The sequence below is a fragment of the Macadamia integrifolia genome, chromosome 5 (genome assembly GCF_013358625.1).
Source record: "Macadamia integrifolia cultivar HAES 741 chromosome 5, SCU_Mint_v3, whole genome shotgun sequence".
Taxonomy (NCBI): domain Eukaryota; kingdom Viridiplantae; phylum Streptophyta; class Magnoliopsida; order Proteales; family Proteaceae; genus Macadamia; species Macadamia integrifolia.
In genome coordinates, this window is record NC_056561.1 from 27,753,411 (window position 1) to 27,776,104 (window position 22,694).

A 22,694-nucleotide genomic window follows, 5' to 3' on the forward strand; every position below is an offset into this window, starting at 1 on the left:
AAGACACCAATCCTGTCCAACTTTTTTTGCCACTATGACCCTTTTTTCTATGATTCACTTAAATTAAAGAACACCTAGTTGTTTGGTACTGATGAAAGTTGGAGGTTAAGCCTCATCATTTTAATCATTTTTTTTTTATTATTTATTAGGATAAATAAATGTGGAGGTTATGTAAATTGTAGTTATATTAACAAAGTAATTCGCTATTTAAGTTAAATTTGACCATAATGGCATATCTGTAATTATCGATTTTATTGTTAAGAAGTTAATTTATATAAAGTGTCTACCAAACGCTGTTTTTGTTCTTTTCTTGCTTTAAGGACATTTATGAAATAGTTTTACCAAACATTGCTTCTATTCCACCAGAGTGTTCTCACAGCATAGAATCGAAAATGAACACTTCTGTAAAAGAACACTCTCCAAGAATAGAAGTGTTGTCAAACGACTTGTACAACAACAGCATCAAAGACAAGAGTAGCAGGGCAGCATGCAGTCTTTGCATGTTCCATCATACAATAGCAACCCCACCTTTGCTACAGTAGCAAGAACAGAAGGAGCAACAACAGTAGTAGGGTAGCATCCACAGCAGCCGAAGAACAACTCAAGCAACCTCCTTCTTCTTCTTCTTTCTTTCTTCTCCTCTCCCCCTCCAATGATTTTCTCTTGGAAGAAATGAGAGAAAAATGAGGGGATTGACTTATATAGTGGCTGAACATAAGCCACTAAGGCCTATTTTGTTACAAAGGTCTATTTTTTAAATTGAATTAGATTTCAATGTTGGCATGTGGGCCCACCTAATCACTTGCGTGTTGGTTTCCACATGACCAGTATTGGATGCCCTTTCAACTCATGTGAATGATCGAGACATACCCGTAAGAATGTGGGGCTCATGGAGCTTTAATGCAGTTTGGGCTGTAGACAACACCACCGACTGGCCAGTGATCAGACAGGTGACTTGTCGGTGACAGCAAAAACTATCCACCCAGCAGTCTTCACCATTGGCCCTCAGGTTTGACATGTGTGTGGCCTTCAGGACACCACCTTGACCTCTTTCCTTCTTACTCAGTGCATAGGCAGTAAGAATGTCCCCTGTGCAACCCTTACTGGCCAACTAGGCAGCCCAGTTGCCCTCAATGCCTGTTATGTCCAGACACTCGAGGTATGCAACTGAATTTTGATTCGGGGTATCACATTCCCCCCTCTTTACAAAAATTTCGTCCTTGAAATTGACTTGCATAAACGTCATCAAGGATTAGAAATTTACAATTGTTGTGCTATGTGAAATTCAAACTTAAAATCACAATCTCACACCCAGTACTGATATCGTAGCTCTCTAGTCCATGTCACTGGAGATGCTAACTATCTGCCAATATATAACTTGTCAGATATAACTGGTGCTTAGCATGTCCAGTGCTGTGTAGACGATTGTGTTCGGTTACATATGCCTAAACAACTGACATCACTCTCTCATCTTAAAATTTTCAGTCGTTGGCATCATTGACAGTTATTGTAGCTGCTTGAAAGGAGATACTGTCAATGCCAGCTTCGGGTGTTTTATCACTCAACATGCATATCCCACTAGACACACATTACTTAACATTGCATTACAATCCGGCCTTATTCTAAATCAACCTTGGATCTCTTAGGTGGCACATCATTTTAAGTGTCAGCTTCCTGATACCACCTTTTCTTCCCTTTTTGCAAACATTCTTCCGACTGAATCTGAATTTTCCCTTTTGGTACTTATGGCCAATTTCGCCATAGAATACCACTCTTGCCCACGCCATGAGCTTATACAACTCTTGTTGATTTAAAATCGTTTTTGAAGAATTACACATCAGGGTTCACTACATAGACCATACCTAGGTCTTTCCAGTGACTCGCAAGCCCTGGCCATGTAGATAGATTAAGTAATATTGCATTGTGGCTATACACCCACTTACTTGGTACACTAGCCGTTGTGATTCGGGATTCACAACCTATATTAGGTTCCATGACCAACCCAATAGCAAACAAACAGCCCACCATAGGCTTAAACACAACACAACAGGGATTCAAAGCAAAAGAACCCCCACCGGCAGCTCATCACCGGCTTGTTAGGTACCTTGATCGGTCAGCCGGTGGCCTCTTTTTATGCGTTAATAAATTCTGTTCGACAGCTCATGTCTTCATATCAATCTTGCAATTTGGGGAAAGCTCTACACCGGCTTGCTGCTCCACACCTAGGACAGCCTTCAACAGTGATTTTCTCGCGGTTCCCACATCGTACAACCTTCTAGGTAAGTACTATACAGTAAATTTCTCGATTATGGTATGCCACCAAAGTTCTGCCAATAAAATCTTTGCTACTTTGGGTTAAGGCCCACCTTACAATCAAAGCCTCTGGCAACACCTGGTGTGCTATGTAGAAATCCTCTTTTTACGACAAATATTAACATAGGTGCAATTTTGGTTGAATTTCTCCAATCCACCCATGGATGTTGCTTATTTCGTTTTTATTTTTATCCATTGATGTAGTGCTATCATGCATCCACGCTGCATGACCCGTAGCAAAGTCGTAGCGGTTGCACGAGGACAAATGGCCCAGAGGTTATAATGTGTGGTTCTAGTCGCGAATTGACCAAGAAAATTGGGATAAATTCTCTATTAGGCAATCGGCTTTGGGGAGACCCATTATTATTGTTGACCTTCACTCCTTTGGGGTTCGGAGGATATTTGAAGCCTTAGATTGGGTGGCTATTTTGAAGCTCGAGGAGGAAGCTTACCCCGGCTTGGTGTGTTCTTTTTATAGTAATCTCCATGATGAGCACTTAGGGGATGGAGAATATCGTATCACCAGCTGAGTCAATGGAATTGACATATCACTTAGCACAGTTGAATTTGCCAGGATATTGCGGTTTCAAGTAGGGGTTCCAAGGCTTATTGTGGCCCCAAGACTGGGTTTCAACAATTCTTAACTGAAGATGAGCCGAATGATAGGCAAAGTGGTAATTGGCGGGGCTTTGTTTGCCAACGGGTTGGAAACACCAAAAGTTCTTTGCAGGGTAGTGCAATATAATCTCTTATTGATCCGTGGCCATTACAATGAACTATCACTTGAGCAGGCTTTCACAATGTTTTGCCTCTACATTGGGGAGCAAATTACCCTTCCCTACATTATGTTGAGGCACATGGTCTACTGTGCCAACTACCCAAATGAAGGGCATTTGTTTTATGGGAGGACATTAACTAAGATATTTTGGCCTATGGGATTGGTTTCACCAATGAACAGCAGAGCGGAGTTATTTCTACTCCATTTGATCTAGTGATATTAGATAAGATGCATTTAGATCCACAAGCTAGTAGTGATGGGGAAGCACCAACACTTGACCCACTTCAAAATAAAAATGAGGAGTGACAAGAGATGGAGGAGACAATGAGAATGAAGAGAATGAGTCCGAGTCGGATGAGAAATCATAGCTCAAGGACACACAGGGAGAGGGTGTAAACGGGATTGTACCACTTGAGGAGGTCCCTCAGGATACTTCCTCACTGCCTAGGGGTGTTATGCCTGAACTTGCAGGATACATTCCTCAGAATTTTAGGACTTTTCAAGCTCCACCTTCATTTTATAATATTTTTTCTTTCTGTCCTTCCACTTCCGTAGGTGAACCTATTATGCAGGAAGCAATGTCCTACATATAGGCGAGTTTACAGAGTTTGCACTCCCAACTTCATGTCCTTGGATGATCGCATGTGTACAAAGATCAATGCTGTTGGCGACCGTGTGACCACCTTAGAGGCTACCACGCGGGGATTGGCAGAGTACTTGGGTGTCCCACCAGAGTTTAGGCCACCGCAGTATAAGCCACAATGGCCACCATCTTCTTAGCAAACGTAGCAGTGCAACTTGACTCCTATTTTGACAGCCCTATCTTGTTGACTGACCTATGTTCAGTGTCCAGCTTATATTAATTTGCGTTTAGTTTATCTTTTGTGTTTTGCTTGTATTAAGGCTTACCTTAACTGATGGATCTTACCATCCTTTCTGTTTTTATCTTTCCCTCTTCTTATGTTTCTCTTTCCAATTAGTATGTACAAACTATGTAACAATTCATGATCTTAATGAAATTATATTTGATTATCGACTTGTGCACCTGTACTAGTATCCTACATTCTATACTATGTTTTATGCATTTATCTTGCAGTTTTTAATTTTTACATCTAATAATCACCACCAATACAAAAAAGAGGTGAGAGCATCATGCTTTGATACCACTCTGTCACACCTCGTCTCATATAGGCCAAGGCATGCAGCACTGGATTCCCCAAACCCAGTAAGCCTACATCCACAAGGATCACAGAAGCAGTCACATACCTCACAATGCCACAAATTCTCTAATACATTCAGAGTACGCCTATAAAAATCATAACATGAGATTACTGATGGTGATCTGTCTATAGTGATAAATACATTTATACAGGCCAAATTTGAAATAACCATAGCTCAATAAATCATCATACAACTCACATAAATATAAAACCACAAGTAAGAGATGAAACATCCGTCCACATCCACGGTGTCTCGCAACACAACTTCACAACCCTTGCTGAAATCTTGTTCGCTTCAGCTTCGGTTGCACCATTAAAAAAAGAAGAATCCACATGGGGTGAGCTACACTAGCCCAGCGAGGGGTGAGTAGGCAAGCACACATCCAATCATGATGCCAAATGCATTCTCACAACCACAAACAATATCCATGATGGTATAATGCACATCCCCATTATCCATTTTCCATTTAATATTCCTTCCTAATTATCGAGTATCGAATATTAATACAAGTGCTATAAACAACGTAGGTGGTATCCACTCCCCAGTAAGTCGGGCTCCAGAGATACAAGCTAGTTGAAAGCAGGAATTAGCCAATCCCGGAAAGAACTTCGATCCCCCAGCCAACCCCTAAATAGTAACCCTGACAGTAACAGCCCTAGAAAACCCATCTGTCACTCGTGTTGTCCGACATCTATGCACACAATACGGCGCACCATACTGTGTCCACCTTGGATACAGTTCGTCGTACCCCGAGCGTAGTAGTCTCGTCAGACCTACCACCGGTATGAGATTAGCCAATACATCACCCCTATTGGCAAGGGGTTATAACACTTGGTTTTGATCCTAGCCCAATGCAATACTACATGAATTCAAGTCAGCCAATATCATCCATATATCTATACCTCCTCTGACCTCTAGGCACACGGTATTAGAGCTCACCTCGGCCACATTGTGCCCTAGACCGTCAGAGTTACATTCATAACCATAATACTGACCTCTGGGTCCGTTGTACCAGAATCACCCCTTGGCCACACCGTGCCCCAGACTGACAATTCCACAATTACAACCATAGACCACATCCATAGTCCACATCTATAGTCCACATCCATAGTCCACAGTCCACATATGCAATAGGATATTAATATAAAATACAGCCGTAATATAAAGCAATATAATTTTCATATGTGCATATAATAACAAAGTATATAGAAACACTGCAAAATAAATCACAATACCCACTCACCTTGATACCCGAATCTATGATTTTTCGCTGAATTCCCGTTATCGCATATCCTCCTCATCAAGTGAATTAGGTTCCTATACATTAATTCAGTTATCTTTGTCAGTTTCAGCCTATACAGTCCTAGGACAGTCCCTATACCACATTCAACTGAATTCCCTAATCGGAACTCAACCATAAACCACTGAGGAGAGCACTGACCTGTATCAACAGCTATCCCACACACTGACCCATACAGGTCATGAGTCTGTTTACACAGCCCACACAACATACTCCAATGACCCACCTAACAGAGCCATATAATGACCCAAAGGACCATTGACAGATCCCACAAATGGGTGAGGTAAAGACAGCAAAATAGAGGGCATTTCCACCGTTAAAAAATCACCCACCCGAAGGTCAGATGCAGGGGCACCCACCGGTTAAGGTGTTCCAGCAGCTCCTGGAAATTGCTTTGCTTCGCACTGGTCTGAGATAATCCAGCTCTTTTGTACATCCAACTTGGTTTTCTGGGTTCTATTTATATGTGTGAACATGTCCCACACCCTAGGGATCAATTCCAATGGGTTTACCCAATTCTATCATGGTCTATAAACTCATACTTGGCCTACTTTGCTGAGTTTCAGCAGTGCATTGGCAAGCACTGCTGACCTGTGGTTTCTAGCACAAGCAACCCCCCACATTAGGTATGGGCAAACCCAAAATCAGAATTGGGTAGCCATGAATCCAGACACTGCCCAGTTACATGGGTAACAGTCATTAACCCTACACAGCTGAATATTTCCCAATTCTGAGATAGTGATCCCAGACATCCAACTCATGGTCAGCTGTAGCACATTACAGACACCACACCCAAGGTCCATATGCTGTTCCAAGGGTGTGAACAGCAAGGCTGTGGAACTCAAGTTCATATTTCCCAATTTCTCTAGTTGGGTTTCTATCTTAGGGAAGGTGGATCCCTAGTGTGTAGTTATAACCATCATTGGCTGCTGAGATAATTTCTAAGGTCAGAACATGGTTCTAACAGCATGGACAACAACATACTGTACCGATTGAGGTCTCCACAGTTGGGTTTCCAATTCGGGAATGAAAAACCCAGGATTGCACAGCCTATTCTCAGCTTTTGGGTAGCTGAAGAACAGATTAAAGGGCTGTACACTATCCTAAAAATATGGACAGCAAGCATATTGAATTAAACTTACCCGAACTGCAGTAAATAAATTTACTCTCTTATATGTACCCAATTTCAAGTCTTGGGTCGGCCAACTGCACAACTACAGCTCTCAATTCAGCTGTAGGGGCCCACATAGACCACATGGGACCTGTACAATCCTTAATTCCCACATGTACAGCATACTATCATGCACAATTTCAGTCCCTGTAACTGAATCTACCCAAATTCCAGGCACATGGTAAATTCCCCATCCCTGGGTTGCTTGCCATGCACATTCAGCCTAATACTGGCTGAAGGAGGCTACTAGGACCATGACTACCCTGATTCCTAACCTAATTAACATACATACAGTCTGACTAACATACTTTATGCAGTCTCTGCGACTTCCCTGTCAATTTCCTGGCATGCAGTCCAAGGTTCCCAGTTTTGGGTTGCTGCATGCTTGGAACCTTGGCTGGATTTCAGTATTTACCCAATTACCCTACTGTACAGAAAATTAAGAGGTAGGATTTTACCTTCTGGGTGTGTGTACAGCAGTAGGAACATCAGCTGCAACAAGAATTCACCTGGGACAGCGTCTTGCACTTCTCAGCTTGCTTGCTCCAAGCGTGGACGGCAGCCACAACAGTAGGTGTACAGCAGCAGACACAGGAGTAGCAGGGCAGCATGCATTCTTTTCATGTTCCATCATACAGCAGCAACCCCACCTTTGCTACAGTAGCAAGAACAGCAGAAGGAGCGGCAGTAGTAGGCTAGCATGCACAACAGCCTAAGAACAACCCAAGCAACCCTCCTTCCTCTTCTCCTCTTCTCCTTCTTTCTTTCTTTCTTTCTTTCTTTCTTTGCCATTCTTTCTTCTCCTCTTCCTCTCCAACGATTTTCTTTTGTAAGAAATGAGAGAAAAATGAGGGGAATTGACTTATATAGTGGCTGAACATAAGCCACTAAGGCCTGTTTTGCTACAAGGGTCTATTTTTTAAATTAAATTAGATCCCAATGTTGGCATGTGGGCCCACCTGATCATCTGCATGTTGGTTGCGACATGGCCAGTATTGGATGCCCTTTCAACTCGTGTGAATGGTCGAGACATACCCGCTAGGATGTGGGGCTCATGGAGCTTTAATGCAGTTTGGGCTGCTGACAGCACCACCGGCTGGCCAGTGGTCAGACAGGTGACCTGCCGGTGACAGCAAAACTGTCCACCCAATAGTGCCCACCATTGGCCCACAGGTCTGACATGCGTGTGACCTTCAAGATACCACCTTGACCTCTTTCCTTCAGTGTTTTACTCAGGTGCACAGGCAATAAGCATGCCTGTTGTGTAACCCTTACTGGCCAACTAGGCTGCCCAGCTGCCCTCGGTGCCTACTATGTCCAGACACCCGAGGCATGCAGCTTAATTTTGATACTGGTATCACATTCCCCTCACAAAAATTTTGTCCTCGAAATTGAATTGCTTATCGTCATCGAGGATCAGAAATTTACAACTGTTTTTCTGTGTGAAATTCAAACTTCAAATCACAATCTCACACAGTACTGATACCGTAGCTCACCAGTCAATGTCATTGGAGATGCTAACTATTTGCCAAGATATAACTGATGCTTAGCATGTCCAGTGCTGTCTAGACCACTGTATGTGGTTATATATGCCTAAACAACTGGCATCACTCTCTCATCTTAAAATTTTCAGTTATTGGCATCAGTGACAGCTATATTAGCTGCTTGACATGACACAGTTGTCAATGTTAGCTTCGGTTGTTTTATTACTCAACATCTATATCCCACTAGACATACATTGCTTAACACCGTCATTTTGATCTGGCCTTAATCTAAATCAACCTTGGATCTTTTGGGTGGCACATCATTTAAGTGTTAGCTTCCAGATACCACATTTTCTTTCCTTTTTGCAAACACTCTTTAGACTGAATCTGAATTTTCCCTTTCGGTACTTATGGCCCATTTCGCCGTAGAATATCACTCTTGTCCACTCCTTGAGATTATATGACTCGTTGATTTAGAGTCATTTTAGAAGAACTTACACATCAGGGTTCACTATGAAACCCAACGTTCATAGGCCATACCTAGGTCTTGCTAGTGACTCGCAAGCCCAGTCATGAAGATTGAACAAGTAATATTCCATTGTGACTGTACACACACTTACTTGGGACTGTATCCATTGTGATTCGGGATTCACAACCTATATATGGAGATCTTCACCTATCTTCTGCCCTTCCTAGTCCGGTGCCATAATGATGGTACTAATCTGGTTCAGCGGGTGTTCTGGCATTTTTTCCATGCACACACACTTTCTCTTGTGCCCATATGAGGTTCCATGACCAACCCTATAGCAAACAAATAGTTCACCATAGGCCTAAACACAGCACAACAGGGATTTGAGGCAAAAGAACCCCTACCGGCAAGTCATCACCAGCGGGTCAGGTACCCCGACCGGCCGGCTAGTGGCCTTTTTTTCTGGGTTTATAAATTATGTCCCGAAAGCTTATTTCTTCATATCAATCTTGCAAATTTCTGGGTTTATAAATTATGTCCGTGGCTTCCATCTTTTCAGGACCAATAGTGATTTAGGCGCAATTTTGGTTGAAATTTTCCAATCCACCCATGCAGGTTTCTTATTTCGATTTTATTTTTGTCCATTCATGTAGTGCTATCATGCATCCACGCCGTATGACCCGTAGCTAAGTCACATTTGTTGCACAAGGACAAATGGCCCGAGAGGGTTATGATGTGTTGTTCCAGTCACGAATTGACCAAGAAAATTGGGATAAATTCTTTGTTAGGTAAGTGGCTTTAGAGAGACCCTTTATGACTGTTGACCTTCACTCCTTTAGGGTTCGGAGGAGATTTGAAGCCTTGGGTTGGGAGGCTATGTTGAAGCCCATGGAGGAATCTTAGCCCCGCTTGGTGCGTTCTTTTACTATAATCTCCATAGTAAGCACTTAGGGGATGGAGAATAACGTATTACCAGCCGAGTCAAGGGAACCAACATATCACTCACCATAGTTGAATTTGGCCAGGCTGTTGGGGTCTCAAATGAGGGTTACTAGGCTTATTGTGCCCCCAAGGCTGGATTTCAGCAGTTCTTAGCTGAAGATGAGCAGAATGATATGCAAATTGTGGTAACTGGTGGGGATGAAGATTGGGGGCTTTGTTTACCAACTGGTTGGAATCACCAAAAGTTCTTTACAGGGTAGTGCAGTATAATCTCCTACCAATCCGCTGCCATTACAGTGAAGTGTCACTTCAGCAGGCTTTCACAACTTGTTGCTTCTACATCGGGGAGCAAATTAGCCTTCCCTACATCATGATGGGGTACATGGTCTACTGTGCCAACCACTCAAATGAAGGGCATTTATTCTATGGGAGGACATTGACTAAGATATTTCGACACTGTGGTATTAGTTTCACCAATAAACGGCAGAGCGGAGTAATTTCTACTCCATTTGATCGAGTGATATTAGATACAATGCATTTGTATCCACAGGCTGGTAGTGATGGGGAAGCACCTGCAGTTGACCCACTTCAAAATAAAAATGAGGAACACCAAGAGATGGAGGAGGACAATGAAAATGAATTGAATGAGTCCAAGTCCGATGAGAACTCGCACCTCGAGGACACACAGGGAGAGGTTGTACACAGGACTATACCACTTGAGAGGTCCCTTAGGATACTTCCTCACTGCCTAGGGGTGCTAAGCCTGAACTTGAAGGACACATTCCTTATAATTCTAGGACTTTTCCAGCTCCACATTCATTTTATAATATTTTTCTGTCCTTCCACTTCCACAGGTGAACCTATTATGCGGGAAGCAATGTCCTACATATAGGTGAGCTTACAGAGTTTTCACTCCAGCTTCATGTCCTTGGATGATCGCATGTGTACAAAGATCAATGCTGTTGGCGACCATGTAGGGATTGGCAAAGTACTTGGGTGCCCCACCAGATTCAGGCCACCACAGTACAAGCCACAACAACCACCATCCTCTTCTCAGCAAATGTAGCAGTGCAGCTTGACTCCTCTTTTGATAACCCTATCTTTTTGACTGACCTATGTTCAATGTCCAGCTTATGTTATTTTGGGTTTAGCTTGTATTTGGACTTTACTGATGGATCTTGCCATCCTTATTGTTTTTATCTTTCGCTCTTCTTATCTTATGTTTCTCTTTCCAATTAGTATGTACATTCCCTAATTACCACATGTACAGCATACTATCATGCATAATTTCAGTCCCTGTAACTGAATTTAGCCAAATTCCAGGCATACAGGGCCCCATCCTTGGGTTACTTACCAATACACATTCAGCCTAATTCTGGCTGAGAAAGGCTACAGGGACTATGACTACCCTAATTCCTAACTTAATTAACATACATATAGTCTCCTAACATACTTTACAGTCCCTGTGGCTGATTCCCAGTCAATTTTCAGGCATGCAGCCCAAGGTTCCCAGTTCTGGGTGACTGCATGCTTGGAACCTTGGCTGCATTTCAGGACTCACCTAATTACCGTACTGTACAGCAAATTAAGAAGTAGGATTTTACCTTATGGGTGTGTGTACATCAGTAGGTACATCAGCTGCAACAAGAATTCAGCTGGGAGAGCTTCTTGCACTTCTCAGCTTGCTTGCTTCAAGCTTGGACAGAAGCCACAACAATTGGTGTACAGCAGCAGCAGCAGAGACAGGAGTAGCAGGGCAGCATGCATTCTTTGCATGTTCCATCATACAGCAGCAACCCCACCTTTGCTACAGTAGCGAGAACAACAGGAGCAGCAGTAGTAGGGTAGCATGCACAGCCGCCGAAGAACAACCCAAGCAACCCTCCTTCCTCTTCCCTCTTCTCCTTCTTCTCCTTCTTCATCTTCTTCTTCTTCATCATCTTCTTCTTTCTTTCTTCTCATCTCCCTCTCCAACGATTTTCTCTTGTAAGAAATGGGAGAAAAATGAGGTGAATTGACTTATACAGTTGTTGAACATAAGCCACTAAGGCTTGTTTGGCTGCAAGGGTCTATTATCGAAATTGAATTAAATCCCAATGTTAGCATGTGGGCCCACCTGATCATCTGCATGTTGGGTGCCACATGACCAGACCAGTATTGGACGCGCTTTCAACTCATGTGAATGGCTGAGACATGCCCGCTATGATGTGGGCCCACGGAGCTTTAATGCAGTTTGGGCTGCAGACAACACGACCCGCAAGTGGCACCGGCTGGCCGGTGGTCAGACAAGTGATGGCAAAATTTGTCTACCCAGCAGTCCCCACCATTGGCCCACAGGTTTAACATGTGTGTGACCTTCAGGACACTACATTGACCTATTCCCTTCAGTGTTTTACTCAGGTGCACAGGCAGTAAGCATGCCCATTGTACAACCCTTATTGGCCAACTAGGCAGCCCTGGTGCCCTCAATGCCTGCTATGTCGAGACACCCGAGGTATGCATTTGAATTTTGACACGGGGTATCACATCCAGAGTCAAGCAAATCAGACATTATTTACCCGGCGGGGTAATGGTGCCATCACAACATTGATTATTTATGTTGTGATATCGTTGTGACTGGAGATGGCAATGATGAAATGGCTAGGTTGAAAGCCTACTTGGCCAAGCAATTTGAGATAAAAGATGTAGGACACTTGAAGTATTTCTTGGGAATTGAAGTGTCATAGTCTAAGAAGGGAATCAATATATGCCAAAGGAAATTTGTGTTTGACCTATTGAAAGAAACAATGATGTTGGGTTGTAAACCGGAAAATTCTCCTATTGAGAAGAATCATAAGTTAGGAGAGGACTATGGACCTCTTGTTAATACAGGGAAATGCTAGAGGCTAGTGGAGAAGCTGATCTATCTGTTATTGACTTGCCCAAACATTACTTATGCAGTGAGAGTAGTGAGTCTATTCATGCATGCTCCTAAGAGTGGGCACTTGGATGCTGTGTACCGCATCCTTAGATACTTGAAGTCCTCTCGCGGAAAAGAACTTTTGTATGTTAGGAACAACCATTGAAGGATAGAAGGTTATAGCGATGCTGATTGGGATGGATTCATCTTTGACAGACGATCTATTTCAAGCTATTATTACACATTTGTGGGTGGTAATTTGGTTCCATGGAGTAGCAAGTAACAATCTATTGTAGCTAGATTTAGTACAGAGACAAAATGTGGGCAATGACTTATGGAGTTTGTGAACTCATTTGGTTGCGACTGTTGGTACTTGAGTTGGGGTATGACACTTAAGGACTTATGCAACTCTACTATGATAACAAAACCGCTATAAGCATAGCCCATAAACGAATCCAACATGATAGGACGAAGTTCATTGAAGTAGATCGACATTGCATCAAAGAGAATGACTCTGGCAACATTTGCACACCCTTTGTGAAGACATGTGATCATTTGGTAGACATCTTTGCCGAAATACTCATTACTCACCAGTTCAGTACCCTCTTATGCAAGTTGGGAATGTATGACACTATTCTCAAGCTTGAGGGGGAGCATTATAGTTTATGTAATAGGGGTACTTTAGGAATTGTTTTATATTATGCTGTCCTAAGTTAGAGTTTATGTAATAGGGGTACTTAGGAACTGTTTTATATTATGTTGTCCTAAGTTGTATTTTCTCTTTTTCCCTTTTACCTCCCTAGGGAGGAACTATTTTGGTTGAATCTAATATAGGTGGGAAGAGCTTATTGCTCTCTGAATATTTGCCCTCATCTCTCTTTTTCTCCTCTCACTTTCTCTCTTTCTCTCTTTCTCTCTTTCTCCTACATCTCTAATCCTAATCTCTCTAACTTCCAACTGTATCAACTAATTGATTTGAATTTCTATGTTCAATGGATTACTTTTAGCTTCTCATGTCATTTTTTCATCCCTTATAACTGTTGAAACAATCTCATGCAGTGTGCCTTTCACTCATAAATGTTCTATTTATATCGTTTCCAAACATAAAAAGAAAAGAATGAACAATGGAAGATCATTCACTAACCATGCAATACATGTTTACTTATATGGTGACTGTATGTCAATGCCACAGGTCAATGTTGCATGCAATCTCTGCCCCTAACACTTGTGTATGCCACCAGAAAAGCCCTGGTCTTGGAAGAAGACATTTAGTAACATCCAGGCGTAGCATTTCTTCTTCATTACCTGATACAGATGGAGTTAAAGTGGAGTATACTCCCTGGCTGATTGTTGGATTGGGAAACCCTGGGAATAAGTATCATGGAACCAGGCACAATGTAGGTTGAAATTTTGAGTGTTGATTTGTACTTCTTTGGATTTATTAATTTTTTCAATATTAGGTTCACTCTTTGCCTATCTATCTATCTACCAGATTACCTTTAAACAAATTTTGAAGTTCAAATCCAGGTTGGTTTTGAAATGATTGATCGCATTTCTCAAGGAGGCATTCTGTTGAACACTATACAGTCGAAGGCATTAATAGGAATAGGTACTTATATTTTTCTATCTCCTTATGTTGATTCTTGGGACCTTGTTTCATTTGTGCTTATGATCAGTGCAGGTTCGCTTGGAGAGGTTCCGGTTTTATTGGGAAAACCACAGGCATACATGAATTTTAGTGGGGAATCGGTTAGTTCTATTTTTATAACTATAGCCTTGTAGCACTACCTTACATAGCTTTTTGGTGTTTCCAAGGCTCAAAAATTAGATTTCAACCCTGGTTGAAACTGAAATACTTAGCGAAATGGTGAAATTTTGGTTCAAATATTGCACATTTCGTTGATCAAATAGTTGAATTTTGACCAGAAACTTTAGGGCAAGCCTATTTAAGCATGATTATACATTCAGACCATTAGATTGAAACTCACACACACACAATGGTAGTTTGGCTTCGGACCCTGGGTCGCTACTGTACGCTGTAGTGAAACTGAAATATTTTGCAACATGGCGAAATTTTGGTCCAAATATTGCACATTTCGGTGGTCAAATAGTTGAATTTTGATCTGAAACTTTAGTGCAAGCCTATTTAAGCATAATTATACATCAAGACCATTAGATTGAAACTCACACGCACACAATGGTAGTTTGGCTTCGGACCATTAGATTGAAATAACTGTTTCAGTTATTTCGGCAAATAAATCCTTTTTGGGGAAAAAGAGTTTTCCTTCAAATTTGCATCTTGCACAAATCTTCACTCAAATCCAATAAATGATTGATGTAGATGGATTGTACTACCCCACAATGTCTTGATACATCCAAAGATTGGAATTTTTTGGCAAAAAAAAAAAAAATCTGATTTCGTGGGCGCTCACCAGAGGTTTCGGTTGAAACACAGTAACAATCAAAATTGCGATTGAAATGAAGTATACATCCATAAAGGTTTGTAATGTTTTGCCGAAATAACTGAAACATATCAGTCATTTTGAAATTTTGACCGAAATTTCGGTCAAAACTTTGCAACATTTGTGATATGCACATTCTTTCATTTCGAGCCAAGCTTGAAACTGAAATAATTTGTAATTTTTTGGTATTTCGACCGAAATTTCAAACCATGGTTGCAAGCATTTTCTACTTCTTGTAGTGGATAATCTTTATTTAAATGCTATATATTTTGCAATCGCAGTAGACTTGTCTTTTGTGAAGACCATATAGGCCTTTATCGTCCTCCCTAAACCTTTTGCTTTAGTTAACGAACACTGATTGAAGTAGAAGCAATAAAGAAACCAGGAGCATTTCTTCAATAAACCATGATGCAATTTTTTTGAAGTGATAATGACAATCTGATGATCATGAGTTTACTTTTAGATGTAATGGATCTGCAATGATGGTTTTATGTAGAAAAAGGAAACAAAGCTGCAGATGCAAGGTTCCAATTTCCTTCCCTTGCATATTGTCTATGAAAATTTATAACATCTTTGTTTCACTTTCTAGAACCAGACCATGTTAGATTTCTGAAAGTTTCCACCCATGTTATTTCCTACTAATAATTTCTTGGACAGTTTGAACATTTGGTACTGTCTCTCTATCATTGAGACAAAATCTTGAGTGCCAGTCAGTTCAGTCAGAAGTCATCGAGTCCTGATGCAGAACTGAAGACCTACCAACGTAGGAAGTCCAGGAAGAGTCAGGCCTAACTTGGCCCAGTTCTTGTTTGAACGGGCTTAATGGTCCACTTTGTCTTATTTTAAGTTGTTTTAAGTTAGTTTTGGTTTAGTTCTTGAACTGGTAGTTCACTGGTTCAATTTAAGTTCAGTTAATCTTATCTTTGCTTTTTAGAGCTCAAGTGGTTTACTACCTTTAAGGGAGGTCTGGCCAGGGTATTCTAGTCTGGCCAGGGTTTTTTGTTGCTTCTATATGCTTCCAATTGCTCACTTGGAAGAGCTAGCCTTTGGGGCGATATCCATAGTATTACTGGTCAAATTGGTCATCTCACATGGGGTCTCGGAGGTGATTTTGATGTGGTCCGTTTTGGCCATGAGAAGCATGGGGTGATCAGATTGATCCAATCTCTGTTGGTGCCTTCAACGACTGTATGCAAATGACTTGAGATGGTCCGGTTTGAAGTTCACTTGGCATAATTAGCGTGCTGGTGTGGACCGGATTGCTAGTAAACTGGACCGAGTCCTTGTGAATGAAGCCTAGCTCACATCATTCCCTTCCTCTCACGCATCCTTTGAACCCCTAGGTATCTCTGATCATTGCCCTATCTCCCCCCTTATTCAACCTTATATCTCCTTTGGTCCCAAACCCTTTAAGTATTTTGATATGTGGTCTTCTCACCCCACTTTCCTTTCTATTGTTAAGGAGGCCTGGGATAAGCCTGCCCATGCTTTTTCGGTCCCCTCATTGCTTTTTGCGGGAAACTCATGAATGTTAAAAGTGCCCTCGAACCGGTTGTGGATTGTAATGACAGGTTAATAGGTATTCATCTCAATCTTCAAGCGGACCATTCCAATTTCTCTTTGGCAGTGGAAGAAAAAGTGGTTTCATTGATTGAATCTTGCCTCCCTCCTTTCCCAAGAAGAAAGCGTTCTGAGGCAGAAATCAAGAATGGCTTGAGTGAGGTGACACCAATTCAGCTTATTTCCATCGTTTTGTGAAGGCTAGAACAAATATCAACTCCATTCCCCTGCTTCAGATTGCAGATGGTTCATGTATTCTGAGTGTGGAGGGAATCAAAGTAGAGGCTGTTAACTACTTCAATGCTTATTCGGGCCATCTTCCACTACTTCAGGGCCCATCCCCCAAAATCTCCTCAACAAGAGCATCCTTGACCTCATTAATGGCCTCCACAGTGTCCCCTCAGAAGAGGAAATTGCTTTTGCCATATACTCTAAAAAAGCAAACAAAACTCCTAGGCCAGATGGTTTCAGCATGGTTTTTTTCAGTGCTTCATAGGACATCATCAAAGAGGATCTCGTCAAAGCCATTATGAGTTTCTTCACTCCAAGTCAGATCAAAGGAACAAATCACACATTCCTCTGTCTCATCCCAAAGAAAGAAGGGGCGACCTCTATGTCTGATCTCAGGCCAATCTCTGTGCAACCTCTTATCCAAGTTCATTACCAAGATCCTTGCCTCCAGGCTTGAGTCAATGGTTGAAGTTGAAAAATGATAATGAGAGAATGATTCAGCTTGTCTAATATGATAGAGGCCACCTTTATTTATAATAAGAGATTAGGGTCACAACTAGCATTAGGATAAGTCACAAGTCTAGATACATCGAACCTAGACACTTTACCACCCCCTTCAAGTTGGAGAATATATATCATTTGTGCCCAACGTGCAGAGTAGAGGATTAAAAACCTTACAAAATAAAACTTTAGTGAAACACATCAGCTAGCTGATTCTCTGAGGTGACAAATGGAATACAAATTGGACTTTGTTCCAACTTCTCCTTGATGAAATGCCGGTTGATATCAATATGCTTGGTTCGATCTTGTTGAACCGGGTTATGATCGATATTGATAGCAGCCTTATTGTCACAGTAGAGCTGCATAAGACCAACAATAACAATTCCAAGATCACTGAGTAGGAACCCTGAGGAGATGAGTTCGCAAATCCATTGAGCCATAGCATGGTATTCTGCCTCTGCACTGGAGCTTGAGACCAGCAGATTGCTTCTTGTTCCTCCAGGTAACAAGGTTATGTAACCCATGAAAGTGCAATAACCGGAGGTAGGGCGAAGATCATCAACAGAACCTGCCTAATCAGCATCAATAAAGGCTTTGAGTTTAGTATTGTTATTGTTGGAGAACAAAAGGCCCTGTCCTGGAGCAGATTTCAAGTATCTCAGGATACGGTGTACTGCTTCAAGGTGAGCGGAGCATGGAGGAATCAATTCCCAATCCCTACGGCATATGCAATGTCTGGATGGGTATGAGAGATGAATCAGCTTGCCAGCAAGTCGCTCATACCTTTCTCGGTCAACCGGCTCTCCACTATCACTGCCAAGATGATGATTAGGATCAATAGGAGAGTCGACAGGTTTACACCTAGCATACCTGTCTCATTAAGTAGGTCTAAGACATATTTCCTTTGTGAGATGAGAATGCCCTTGTTAGATCGAGCATCTTCAATGCTAATGAAATATTAAGAGGGGCTAGGATCCTTAATCTCAAACTCTGTTGCAAGTTGAGCCTTGATCTTGGAAATTTCAACATCATCATTCCTTACGATCACTATATCATCCACATAATGAGAGCAGTAATTTTATCACCATCACGCCTAACAAATGAAGTGTGATTGACCTAACTTTGCTTTTAACGAAAATGCAACATAGATTTGAGTAACCGACCAAACTAGGCCTGGGGAGACTGATTTAAACCAAAGAGTGATTTCTGCAACCGACATACTTTTCCGACAGTGGATGGAGACTCAAAGCCTTGTGGGTGTCCATATAGACCTCTTTTTCCAAATCACCATTCAGAAAGGCATTTTTGATGTCTAACTATTAAAGATTCCATCAAAGGTTAGTGTTGAATGGGGTAATGACTTGTGTCTAATATGACACTAGCCCTCTTTATTTATAACAATGGAGAGAAGGTTCTAGAGAATTACAAAGACCATTAAACCCCTTAGGGTCCGTTTGGTAACTGATACTTTTCCTAAAACCCATAAAACCCATTATTACAACACTCCCCTTCAAGTTGGTGCATAGATATCACATATGCTCAACTTGCAGATAATAGGATGAAACATCTTACTACTAAGACCTTTAGTAAATACATCAGCCAGTTGTTCATTACTGGGAACAAAAGGCATAGTGATAAGGCTTATATCCAGCTTCTCTCTGATGAAATGTCGATCGATCTCCACATGCTTGGTTCGATCATGCTGGATAGGGTTGTGAGCAATGCTAATGGCAGATTTGCTATCACAAAGGAGCTTCATAGGAAGGGTAGCAGGAATAGCCAAATCAGTGAGAAGACCTCCATAGGAGCTCACAAATGCCATGTGCCATATCACAGAACTCTGCTTCAACACTTGAACGGGCAACCACGGCTTGCTTCTTGTTTCGCCATGTAACAATGTTACCACCAACAAAGGTGCAATAACCAGTAGTAGACCTGCGGTCATCAGGGGAACCTGCCCAATCTGCATTTGTGAAGGCCTCCACCCTAAGGTGATCATGAGGAGACAAAAGGATGCCACGTCCTAGGACAGATTTTAAGTACCGGAGAATACACGGCTCAACTTCCATGTGAGTTGGGTAGGGATCATGCATGTACTGACTAACTAGGCTGATGGCATATGCTAAGTCAGGACGTGTATGAGAGAGATAGATTAACTGCCCCACAATCTCTGATATCTCCCCTTAACTACCAGATCACCTTCCTTGCTACTCAGGTGACCATTAGCTTCAATAGGAGTGTCTTCCTGCTTACACCCCAACATGCTTGTCTCAGAGAGAAGATCAAGCACATACTTCCACTGAGACAAGTAGATCCCACGGGAAGACCTAGCAACTTCAATGCCGAGGAAGTAACAAAGTTGTCCTAGATCTTTGATCTCGAATTCCTCACTCAAGTATCTCTTGAGGCGAGAGATTTTTGCCAGATCATCACCAGTAACAACAATATCATCTACATAGACTATTAGGATGGCAATTTTCCCACTAGATCTCTTGATGAACAAAGTGTGGTTGGCATTGCTTTGAGAGTAACCTGTAGCGACCATAGGCTTATGGAAACGTCCGAACCAAGCACGAGGGGATTACTTCAGCACATACAGAGCACACTTCAACTTGCATACCTTCCTTTGGGTTTTGGAGCAAGTGAACCCAGGAGGAATGTCCATATACACTTCCTCCTCAAGTTCCCCATGAAGGAAGACATTCTTCACATCTAACTGCTGGAGATCCCAATCTAAGTTGGCGGCACAAGCCAAGACTACACGAATTGTGTTCATCTTAGCAGTTGGAACAAAAGTCTCCTGGTAGTCAATCCCATAAGTCTGTGTGAAGCCTTTGGCAACAAGTCTGGCCTTGTGGCCTTGTATCGATCCATTGTACCATCAGCCTTCTGTTTTACTGTGAAGACCACTTGCACCCAACTGTCTTCTTTTGTGACAGAAGACACACCAGATCCCATGTGTCATTTTTCTTCAGAGCCTGCATCTCTTCAACCATAATGGCCTGCCATTGTGAATCTGCACTCGCTTCCTGCCAGGTATGAAGTATAGACACAGAGGAAAGAGAAGACACAAAATTATAGTAGGAAGGAGAGTGAGTCATAAGAAACAATTTTAGCAATAGGATGTAAAGTACAAGACCTAATGCCTTTACGAATAGCAATAGGCAACTTAAGAGACTGATCAATAGAAGGAGGAGAATTACCAGGGTCCAAAGGGACAAGATTAGGCTCGAGAGGAGATGACTGGCATGGTTGCTACTCAAGGGGACTGTGCAAATAGAAGAGATACTAGCTGGAGATAGAGAAAGCACCAAAATAACTAGAAAAAACTAGAAAACCCAAAAATCGATAAAGGGTAAAACCTTGAGAAAACGATTTTGGGGATAGCTCTAGAACAGAGACCTCAAACGAAAAAGTGGTTGGTACATACCACTACAATGATAAGATGCACCAATCACAACAAACATCAAGACGATCGGAGTATCAAGTGGGGGAAAAGTATCTTGACAATGCAAAAATGTTCTCAGGGAGAAAACTCTGAAAAAGTGATGAAGAAATGGTCTTGGGTCTCTCAGATCATTGTAGAAGAGAGTTTGAGAGCCTAGGGGATGGATGGATGGAGGCTGGAAACCTCTTAGTGGTTTTAGAAGCTCCCACCACGAGAGAGAAGCAGATGAAGAGAGATGGAGGGAGGTGCAGATGAAGGAGGTGTTGGGAGAAATGAGAAAGAGGCAAAGAGATGGAGAAGAGGGAGAACCCTTAGGGTTTCGAATCCTATGGCTCTGATACCATGTTGAATGTGGTAATGACTTGTGTCTAATATGACAGTAGTCCTCTTTATTTATAACAATGGAGAGAAGGTTCTAGAGAATTACAAAGACCATTAGACCCCTTAGGGTCCGTTTGGTAGCTGACACTTTACCTAAAACCCATTATTACAGTAGTTAGCAACACAGGATAGGGGAGAACAGAGTTCATCTTGGCCACTGGAGCAAAGGTCTCATAATACTAGAGGCCATAGGTTTGCGTAAAGCCCGTGGCAACTGGTTTGCCTTGTACCTCTTAATGGTGCCATCTGCCTTGGTCTTCACAGTAAAGACCCATTTACACTTCACAAGTTTATGAGAAGGAACAAGCTCCCAAGTACCATTCTTCCAAAGTGCCTATATCTCTTTTAATAGAGCACCTTTCCAATTAGGATCAACAATAGCATCTTTCCAACCTTGCAGAATAGAAACAGAGGACAAGGTGGAAACAAAGGCATAGTTGGACATAGACATGGATAAGTGGGAAACAAAGTTAGAAGTAGGATACTTAGTACATGTCTTAACACCTTTTCTAACAGCAATGAGAATGCCCATATCAGTAACATCAATGGAAGGAATATCAGTAACATTAATGGGATCCATATTAACTGACAGACATATGAGGTGGATCTAGGAGCATTAATTGCTGTGGTGGGTCGCATAGTTGTTATGGCGTCGCCAAGGCGGATTGCATGGGCCTAGGCAATTGTCGCCTTATTATACTGCATGTCGCTGAGGCACTTATTTATACCAAATATCATTTAAGTTCGTTTACTTAAGATATTATTCATAAATAAGCAAATATCTCTATTTGAATCCAATAAAAATAGTTTAAAAATCAAATTCCAAAAGGATAAAAGTTAACCCCCTAGTCCAAGAACAAAAACTGGTTTTTTGTTTGTACGGACGATCAACTTTCAAATACTGAGGTTTTTCTCAATTCTGAAAATTTTATAAATCTTATCATGGTAACAAAGCCGTCGAGATGGGGGTGACGTACTTGTAGCCCTTCTGGGTAGTGGCATAGCCAAGGAAAATGCGACGGAAGGCACGGGGATCAAGTTTAGAAAGTCCAGGGGTGGAGTTGTGAGCATAACAAACACAACCAAAGATCCTAGGGGGAAGATGGGAGGCAAGTGAGGGGTCTAGGAGACGACTAATAGAGGTTTTAAAGTCCAGGACACTAAAGGGAACTGTTAATGCGATAGGCAGCAGTAAGGATGGCATCCCCCCAGTAATACTTAGGAACCTTCATGGTAAACATGAGGGAGCGAGTGACCTCAAGAAGAAGACAATTCTTTTTCTCAGGATTACCATTCTGTTCAGGAGTGCAAGTACAAGAAGTCTGAAACAGAACGCCCTGACTATCAAGTTATTGGAAGAAGCTAGCATCTATCGACTCGGTTCCATTGTCACTTCGTAGGATCTGAACCTTCGGATCAAACTGCATCCAGACAATAGTGAGGAATGATTGGAATCATTGAATTGCCTCAGATTTATGACAAGGAAGAAAAGACCCAGGTTAAGCGGGTGCAATTGTCAATAAATGATATAAAC

The 22,694-nt window shown here is 41.9% G+C and overlaps 1 protein-coding gene across 6 annotated transcripts in view; it reads left to right on the forward strand.

Annotated features, from left to right (window-relative positions):
• LOC122079451 (chloroplastic group IIB intron splicing facilitator CRS2-B, chloroplastic-like) overlaps positions 1-22,694 on the forward strand; it is a 45,916-nt gene that overhangs the window by 1,928 nt on the left and 21,294 nt on the right. For all 6 annotated transcript variants that reach the window (XM_042645940.1, XM_042645942.1, XM_042645941.1 and 3 more), the window contains 3 exons: positions 13,770-13,974; positions 14,105-14,186; positions 14,259-14,326. In XM_042645940.1, coding sequence (XP_042501874.1) covers positions 13,774-13,974; positions 14,105-14,186; positions 14,259-14,326 — 351 coding nt within the window. In that variant the 5' untranslated portion in view covers positions 13,770-13,773. The remainder of the gene's footprint in view (positions 1-13,769; positions 13,975-14,104; positions 14,187-14,258; positions 14,327-22,694) is intronic.